This window comes from Buceros rhinoceros, unplaced genomic scaffold (assembly GCF_000710305.1).
Source record: "Buceros rhinoceros silvestris isolate BGI_N320 unplaced genomic scaffold, ASM71030v1 scaffold4685, whole genome shotgun sequence".
Classification (NCBI taxonomy): Eukaryota; Metazoa; Chordata; class Aves; order Bucerotiformes; family Bucerotidae; genus Buceros; species Buceros rhinoceros.
In genome coordinates this window covers 24,348-34,254 of record NW_010414398.1, presented here as the reverse complement: position 1 = coordinate 34,254, position 9,907 = coordinate 24,348, and the positions used below count along the sequence as shown (strand labels likewise).

Here is a 9,907-nt window from a genome sequence, read left to right as displayed (position 1 = left end):
TGGGTACCTCGGACCCTCGACCCGTAACAGCTCCCTTGCAACATCTTTCTTCCTTTCTTCTCTCTTTATTATTAGCTGGATGGGCAAATTCCAAATCTCATTTGGTACATTTGAATTGTTTCTTCTTTGAGACCTCTATTTTTGGAGGAGGGTATTTTGAATTTAATTGATTTAATTTCTCACTTTTTGCTTGTAATGTCCAATTCCCAGTTTATTTTTATTTACTTCTTAAAATTACCCTTTCATAAATTCCATATCACAATTCTAGCTTTTGCAATAGAGTCTCGAATAAAAAATTTTCTGTAAAGGAAGTTCTTTTTCTTATAGTTATTAGAGTAATTATTTCTGATGCAAGTAATTTCTTTTAAGTTAAAGATTTCAGAAGCTAAAGCCATTCTTTAAGCTAATTTTATGGCTTCTGAACTGTCATCTTTGTAAAATTCATTAATAATCTTTTACAGCCTCAAGAAATTTCTGTAAAAAAAAACGAAGTAAAATGAATCAGACTTATCAGGGTGGGAACATGGTATCAAAGAAATATGCAACCATAAAATGCAGACAACTTCTGAACACCTAAAATATTATAAATTATTCAGCATTTAAATGCACTGACGCAATCGTCTGAACCATGAACAACATATTTGGAAAATGGAAAAATTTGTTCACAAATTCAAATCCCGAAATTCTGCGAGATTAATTTATGGCAAACAATAAGCAAACTGCAATAGTCAGAAAGGCTTTGTCATTTTAATATCTTATAACTTTGTATCCCCAAAAGGAGACAACACATTATTACGGACAAAGACATTAATTTCAGCAATATCATATTAACTATTGCTTATATTCTAAGAGGGAATCCCTCAGCCAGAACATTCTATTCTCAGCACCAAAGAACGATGAGAGTCTCCGTAAAGGGAGATGCTGATTCAGATTTTGATTAACAGTGATAGCATGGATGCTCATCTCCTATGGAAAGAATGTTTTCTCTTCTTTTTAAAAGCTTCATACATACACTTAAGACCTAGACAAATGTCTCACAGATAGCTGAAAGAATAAACCAATGTGTGTTTGGGCACTACTTATAGAGAAGTATGTGGATCACTCTTTCAGAGAGCTGTATCTGAAGTCCCTAATTTTTTTCAGACACTAGTTAAGTATAGTGGGACTGACACTAACACTGAATAGTAACCTAGATTTTTTCCTCAAACTACACTGCAGGCAGATTATATCTAACAGAAATAACTAACCAGAACAGCAAAAATTTTCTAAATTCCTTAACCTTTACTTTTCTACTCTTTACCAGTCATGCCCTAAAACAAAAACCACTGGATAAATAAAGTACAACCTGACAAAACATCTCTCCACACAATAAAAATGAAATTCCGCATACAGCAAAGAGGAAATTTTTAACAGTAGTTCTTTGTAATGAAAGCATAGCATGCTGAGAAAGAGCAGCCATAAGCCCTGCTTGAAAATGTGGTTTCTCAGATGAAAAAGGAACATACCAAAGAAAATTCCTACACACATCCACATTTAACTGTTGTCTTGTTTGCTTCAGAAGACTCAGAACATCTTCTCTGTTCGTTAACAAAATGCACCTATGCCACACATCTTAGTACAATGAAAATTAATGTGAAAATTTTTATGTTAAGTCACCCATCTATCAGGCAATTTCTCATGTACAATCTATATTTCTCTCCCATCTTTGAAACTGCAGCACAACTCTAAACTGAAGACTGGAAATTTGAGTTACTGCCATGTGAGTACAGACCTAATATCAAAATAATATAATTACCAAATTCCTCCAGGACAAAGACTCCTCGCACAGTATTGCACTTTTTTATGTGATTCAGTTCTATGAAAACCTACAAAAACAGGAGGAAAAGTGACATAACATTAGTTACTTTTTTTTTTTAAACTAAAGAACAAAATTAAACAAAAACTTCATCACAACAGATACCTGAAGTGTAGCATACACTACTGGTTCATTTACAGTTTAATATATAAATAAAGGGTGAAATAAATATTCAAAAGACAAACTTGCCACAGTGCTAGAAATCAACAAATAACTTAAAAGTGCTAAGAAGCGAAGACAGCAGAAGATGAAGTACCTTCCGCTCCTTGCAGGAGGAGAAAGCATGGAAGAGAAATGAAGGAGTTAGTAACTCTGACATATCCAACATTGCTATCCCTTCAGGCACTCAAAATGAGATATTGCAAAAAGAATACCAACACATCCGAAATACAACAGAAGAGGGGGACGAGAAAAAAGCTGGCTCCCAAATTTGGCACCATTTGTAGCCTGAGATCCATTCCAGTTAGTTTCCGCCCCTCCATGCATCCTCCTCCAGCAGAGAGGGCAGGTAAGGGGCACTATACTTCCCACCCTGGCACTGGTCCTCCTAACCTGTCTAGTAGTTGAATTTAATTTGGTTAGGAACCACTGATCTTCCTTCTCCATGACAGCCTTGCTGTTTAAGATTTTACTACAGTTTATGATATATAATCTGCATACTTACTCCTGGAACTCTCTCCTTTAACAGTCAATACCAGTTCTCTGCTTTAAGCAACACGGGAGAGTTTGGACCCTTCTCTATTTGCTCACTTCACATATAGCTGCTGCAAGCTGAGCCATCACTTAGAAAACAAACCTGCTTTAAACTTACGATTTACATATGTGAAGCCCCAAAAGACAAAACAGTTGAACTATGGGCCTAGGCTTTTCAGTCCAGAACCAAGATGTCAAGATTGCATGAATAAACAAGTTCTCTGAGCACAATGAGTTTGTTCAATATCCTATCTATACCAAGGTACACACCAGACCCTTCTCAGATGCACAGCTCCTGAGGGTCAGAGTCAGTACACAGACATAAGAAGTGGTAGAAAGCGCTGGAAGGAATCAATTCCATATTCCAATTTCTAATATACTTTCTTTTTCAAGGCAAGAGGAACACTAAGAGTAACATTGCCCTAACATTCAGAGTAAGTCTATGTCCAATACCTTACAGATACACTTGCAAGACTCTATTACGAGAGTCTGGATTGATATTTTCGGTGTCTATACACTTACGACACCATGATCTCAGGACTTTTTTTTTTTTATTGCACTTAGTTTCCTTTTTCTGTAATACTTCCTGTCAAAAGTTTTTGCTAGTAGTCTAAAGAACAAAATTCAGAAACTCAATAGAAAGGCTCAGGCGAAACATTAGTTGTTTTATCTGGTAACGATAAAGACTTGCCTAAAATACTTGACTGTCCCAAGGTGCTCATCATCTGAGTATAATGTTAAGTAGTGCTGCACTTCCACAAGAGTTATGAGCAAGATGAGAACTTATCAAATTTGTCACAATTACGGCAAGTTATCCATTTTCAGAAGACACACGAATTGATGGGCAATTTCCTGCAATGCTGCTTAAGGGACAGAGACGCTCTCCTCTCAATCAGAAAACAAGTGTAAAGAAAATAACAGTTACTTACCCTTGGGAAACTGTGGTTCTTCAAGACAGGGCATTCAGTATGAGTCCTACTGTAGATGGGCATGTGCCTGCTGCATTTTATTAAACTTCAATCTAATTTTGACACAGATTAATTCATAACGGGGACAGCATTACTGTGTCTCAATATTATATCTTAATTTGTAGATGTAAATTCAGAATAACCTGCTAATGCCACAGGCATGCTTGATTCTTCCCTAACTCAAAGGGCTTCCTCCGACCTGCTAGGCAGAGATACACTTGAACAGTTTTTCTTCTTAAAATCATGTGCACTGCCAGCACGGTAAGACAATTTGTGAACACTGGAGACAACTATCATGTGTCAATATTAGATTGGCCCAGCTGGCAACGTAAATAAATCTAACAGACCAGGAATTAAACATATTGAATAAATGAAGTCTATTTTCCAGAATGATACTTGTTTCAATAACCATCCTACGTAATGGAAACTCATTGATACAGTCTCATTGGAAAGCTGATGAACAGCAGGTGTACTCTTTGAGGTGGGGGTGACAGCTGGCATACTTTCTAAGTCTGACCTGCACAGACCGTCTTCCACAAAACATGTAGGAATTTTCATCACAGACAACAAATTACAACACTGTTCTCCGTAAGGAAGGATATGATAAAGCACTCTAGCAGTGCTGGTGGTAGCACAGCACTCAGTATCTGTGGAACAAAATTCAACTGGTAATGATCCTGACAGTCATTTTATAACAATCAGTACTAGTTTCCCTAAGGTTTCTTTTAGAATGTCATTCTAGTCTCTCAAGAAAAAAAGGCTTTGAATCTAAGGACAAGGGTATGTTCTAGGATTTGGAGGTTTTCTTTTGGACAGATGCATGTGTGCTAACTACGCGCCTAACACTGAGTGTCTTTGCCTTGTGAAGATGCCTGTTACGTTTAAGAAACAGTGATGATGCTGATGTGACTACCTTCTTATGTAAATTTTCTCACTGCAAATACATATACGCTCTGCTGTTCATTTATGAAAGAGAGTCATCTCCATAGACTGTTCAAGAGATGAGCAGTGTGAGCTCAACATTCTTTTTTACTTCTGGCAGAGAAGAAAAAGGAGACCCAAACAGAACATTCCCTGTGGTGTGTCCTTATATTAGGACATAGTAATTTCTACCACATCCATCTATAATGATACCAAACTTGTTTCAAGACCAGGGCTTAATTTTCAAAGGTTTTAGACCTGCCATTTCCAATAACCATTAAAATTCTTTATTACAAATGAGTTCCTCTTGCAGTTTTTCATATTTTGCATATCCAATAAAAAGTTAAAATCTGTAACAAAGCCAGGTGGACTGTGCCACCACAGAGCAGGTTTGAATTTCCACAGCAGTCAGCTGTAGTCTAGGTTCTACCCTGGTAATAGAAAGGAAGAAAACTGAAGAAGGTTCACAACTCTCCACTCCTTATACTGTCACATACAAACTTGAAGTGGTACATGGTGCTTCTGTGACCTTGGAAGAAATATTAAAGATCCTGAGCATGTGTGTTTGAGATGCATGTGCACTTCCAATCAGTCTACATTATGCATCCTCAAAGAACAAAGCTTGTGTGGGAAGAAAAGTCAGGAGGAAAGCAAAAAAAAAAAAAAAAACACTTCACAGAGGACAGCTTTTCTCTCTCTTATTCTCTCTTCCCTCTTCCTCCCGCCCCCCAGCATTGCATGCATTTATTATCATATGCAAAACAAAAAAAAACACAAAGCAAAATAAAAAACAAGGATCAAAGGAAGCAACAGAAACAACATCCAGAGAGAGGAAGAAATTACAATTCTAGTTGTGTTTCCTCTATGCCCACAAGATCTGCTATATGGAAGGAAAAAAGATTCAGTAATTTTTTCTTATTTTTGTGAATTACAGTGAGAGCCACCTTCCAATTTTATTTTCATAGTAAACTGTACAGATTATTCCTCAAATTTTAAAACAAGACAGATTAAATAGGATGCAGACAGTACCTGCAATATTCAAACACTGTATGCTTAAGGTTGACTGCTTATGCCATCAGGACATTCACAGTGTGATGCATTATGGCAGTTCAGATTACTATTGATCACTTTTTCTGTCCCTTAATACACTGGCTACCACCTGTTGTGTGCTTAGACAATACAGACCATCAGAAACAAGAAGCTGAAACCTGTATCAAAATTTTCCTCCAATTTTCCAAGGATATTTAACTTCAGTGTATTTTTTACATACATATATAGATATTTATACATGCGTGTTTGTATGTAAATACACTTATGCTTTTTTACTCTCACCATCCTATTCCTTGTCCTTGTTGATACTCTGGGAAGAGGAAACACAAACAGGCATGCTGCAAAAAGCTTCATGCTCACAGTCTTCTCACAGGTTTCTGTCATACCTGACTGTGCATAAATTTCAGGTTAATTCCTTCCAGTGTGACCTGAAGAAGACCTCCTTCACCAGTTTTCATATCCTGCACAGGGAACTCACCACCCAACTCAGGACCTGAGATATGTTAATTAAAAAAAGAAAAAATTCAAAGGAAAACAAACAGAAAGATCCAGGGAGAGAGAGAGAAAGAACAGAAAGTAGTCAGCCAAGTCATATTATGTGAAAGGGAAATATAAAACAATAAATACATCATTTCCATTTGATGTACGTAGCAAGACAACACTACGAAGAATAGTAGGGAGCTTTCAGTAAAGCCCACTCACTAAAGACAGCCTTCTGAGAGCCACTAGACTTTTAATTATTGTAACAAATTTCATCCTGGTTACACGAAGGGACATCAGTGACAGCTCAGTCTGTATTTACTGTAGTTCATATTGTGGTTTTGTTTCTTTGTTTTAATGCCTGTGAAAAACGGACAGGCTTGCTGTGTCAAAATAAAGAGTGACCGTGAATTGGCAGAGAATATCTGCGTCCAGGCTTGAGTAAGAATGGGACATTAAACAACGTGCTTATCTTGTGAGTGGTAGCTGAGCAGCTTATCTGACCAAAGAACAGGACAGACACGGGGGTTTGTGGCTGCATACTAACAAGAGACCAGGCAACCATGGCAACTGAGTGACGACTGGGGTGAAGACCTCAGAGCCCGATGTTCGTTCAGTGAAGACAGAACAACTACACTACCTCTGTACTGAACGCTGGCCTCGCCCTCCTTTTTGATTGACAACACAGCAAGTCTTGTTAGAACCCTGTCAACACATGGTATATGACTCAGTTCCACCTCATCAAGAGTATAAATCTGGTCCCCTGCCAACCTCATTGAGAGGAAACACTCCATTGGCTGCTGAGTGGAACAACAGGTCTGATGCATTCTCCCTTCTCCATTAGCAGGTATGCCTCTTTTGGTAAGAAATTGCACTTCTACTATCTTGTGGAAGATAGCCAAGAATATTTAGTTACTGGCTAGCCTTAGGATATTTAGCGCTAACACAGCAGGCATATTTATCAACAGCAGTTCTGAATCGGTTATGCCTTTTGCTTAAATAAAAATTTTCAACTTTGCAAAACTGTCTCAGTGAAACTCCTTGTTATGGCTCTGAAACAGGCAAACATTGACTCTGACAGGGGGCTACACCCATAACCCTTTGAACACAAACTGTCAACCAAGTCTGGGATTAAGAATGCATCTAGCCGTACCCAGCCTCCTCTGTTAGACGGAGTCTAGAAAGCAAGGGATTCCTTTCTGAACCTCATGACTTGACAGGAGGGCCTCCCTCAGCAACCTTGTAGACTCTTAATGTGACAATGCCACATTTAACTGCCACATGGTAAGACACTGCAATCACATAACACTGCAGACTGCATAGTCTTAAGTACAAACATATAAGCAAGCACAAACTGGGCTTACATTTCTGAGCTTGATGATTTTGTATGGCACTGTTTTACGCTTTCAGCAATGAAAAGAGTCAATATAGTTACAACAATGACAATAGAAGACACTAATAGATGAAAATCTAGGCAACGTCATCTAGTTTCTTTTGCATCATTTAGTTCACTAGAAAATGCTTTCTTAAAATTTCTAAAAAAATGTAATTTGTGCATGACCACTAAACTCTGGAGAATGGCTTTCAAACATGTTTTTAATACTGCATTATTTTTCAATTCTTAAAATAGCTTTCAAAGACACCTTTGCCCCTATACCATCAGTGAAAGTCCAGTAGTTCCTCCTCCTCCTTCTCCAATTAAACTGGACTAATGATAAGAGGAAAAAAAATGGTGGCTCTTCCAAGCTCTAGCACCTAGCTGAGGGTTGAACACCTAGGATGCTAGATTTAAACGTAAGTCATTTTCTCAGTCATGCTGATGCCAGTTATGAGTATAAAATGTAGATCCATTAGATTTGGCATTAAGACACACCTAAAACAGGCTTGTACCTCAAAGCATGACTCCCAGAGTTTTACCACCTACTTGAAAAAAAAAAAGAAATATTTGCCACAAAAACTCGAAAACACAGAAGTACAGTAATGTTACCATGAACCTGCGAACAGACTCCAGCAAGTGAGAAACAACCATCTTATGAAGGTATAAAATAAGCCACTTTTATTTTGTTACCCAGGTACATACAGCACCTGCTGTTCTCTGGGGACTAAGGAAAAAAGGAAAATTGCCTTCCCAAGAACTCAAGTCTCCCAAAACTGAAAATCCACTTTTCTAGGGTTTTTTGATTCAATAGGAAAAGGAAAGGGGTGTTTGCCAAGACAAGTTTCACTGGTATAATTATACTATCCTGTCCCAGATGATGATATGAAACTAAGAAGAATGTCTGCAATGGATAGAAGGGTATTGCGTTAACTGCACCTTTTGACTTGCACCAGTATAAGATTTTCCAGTATAGAAAAGGATTCTGCATTTAAAGTTGCAGAAAGCTGCAGATTCATCACTAACATTTGCTAACACAAACAAACGTATTTACTAGCCTCCATTCATGAAGTATTTAACAAATTAGATCTATATCTCAATCAGGAATATAAGGAGTAGTTAGTCAACCATCAAGAGAAAGTGAAGATGAAGTTTCATAGCCTTTTCCAGATACCATTTTACCATCAGCTAGTTCTCCTTACACGTAATTCTTCTTTATACAGGTGTTTTTGTTCTTGTTTGTATTTAGAGTGGGGGCAAGGTAATAACACTAAGTCTGCTACGTATACACAGTTGTACAAAGCTACTCTAAGATTTCTAAGCAAAGGGAGATTACGTTCAAAGAGTTAATTAATAAATTAATTAATAAGTTAATTAATAAAAAAAGTTGTCGATTGAAGATTAAACAACAAATGTTCCCAACAAACAAAATCTTGTACCTGGCTTAATGCTTTGCTGTCTTGCTGCTGCTCGCTCCATACTGTCTTTTACACAGTAGTATAATTCTCGACACTAACATACAAAGAAAAGTCATAAAATGTTATTTTTCCATATTACTAAGGGAAAAGAACAGCAAGATTCTACGGTTCTATAAATGTGGTGGATAATGACAAAAAGCCTATAAAAGTTCAAACACAGCTGATTACTAGATGGTATTTATTTCTCTAAACCTATTTATATTTGCAATTAATTAAAAGGAGAAGAAAGTGGCTTTCATATTAGTGGAGAATGTAGGCATATATGAAATAAAAATCAAACATGGGCCCAGGGAAAAAATGCCTTATCTATTTTGTCAGTTTGGGTTTGCCACTAAAAATTACACAATTAACTCAATTACTAACACACAGTTTTATTTAGCTTTTTCCCCATTAATCTACCACAATATTTTTATTACATTTATAAGCCTGCAAACTCACACAGTATTTAGTAATACTGATGCTTTCCTTTTTCTAACCAAAAAAACCCAAGTAAATCCTACACATGTAATTTCTTAAATTACATACTGCTGTACTACTGTCTTCTACTGGTAAATGAAAAAGCATAATGCCAACTGCAGACATCAGCGATGTTAAACTGCCACTGTGGCTCAGTAACCAAAGGCTGGAGAGAGAACACTGTCTTTTGATTAAATACAGACTATGACACATGAAAGATTGTTTGTTCAATGCACTTTTCCCCTCAGTATTGTGTGCATTAAACAAGATGTGTACCTTCTTTGTGTAGAACTTGTTCAGTTGTGTCTCCTGACCATTCCTCCGCCAGAGGCACAACACTTTTGTTTTGGGACAGTAAGTCATGTTGATGAGTTTCTCGTACCACCAACGCTCGTACACAGTTCCAATGTTGCTTCTCAGCACAATACAATCGTCACATACCTGGAAGCCCAAAATATTACATAAGATTTCTGATTTTATTTATTAATGCTACTAGTTGCATTAATTCCATTCTTGTCTCTACCTCCATGAAAAATATGTCTCCTGTTGTGTCTGTTCCAGCATGTACTACAAAAGTCTGCTTCTTGATGTGGCGGGGGGCCCCTGGGCGCCCAAGGGGGGCCCCTCTCGT

General features: G+C 37.4%; 1 protein-coding gene across 1 annotated transcript in view; it reads right to left on the bottom strand.

Annotated features, from left to right (window-relative positions):
* Positions 1-1,795: 1,795 nt before the first annotated feature.
* Positions 1,796-9,907, bottom strand: part of LOC104494257 (MAP kinase-activating death domain protein-like) — a gene marked incomplete at its 3' end in the record, with an annotated part of 31,594 nt that continues 23,482 nt past the window's right edge. Inside the window, exons 15-20 of the mRNA XM_010137067.1 lie at positions 9,800-9,879; positions 9,553-9,717; positions 8,782-8,854; positions 5,874-5,980; positions 2,112-2,120; positions 1,796-1,865 (exon numbers count right to left, since the gene is read on the bottom strand). Of these exons, the coding sequence (XP_010135369.1) occupies positions 1,796-1,865; positions 2,112-2,120; positions 5,874-5,980; positions 8,782-8,854; positions 9,553-9,717; positions 9,800-9,879 (504 nt within the window). The remainder of the gene's footprint in view (positions 1,866-2,111; positions 2,121-5,873; positions 5,981-8,781; positions 8,855-9,552; positions 9,718-9,799; positions 9,880-9,907) is intronic.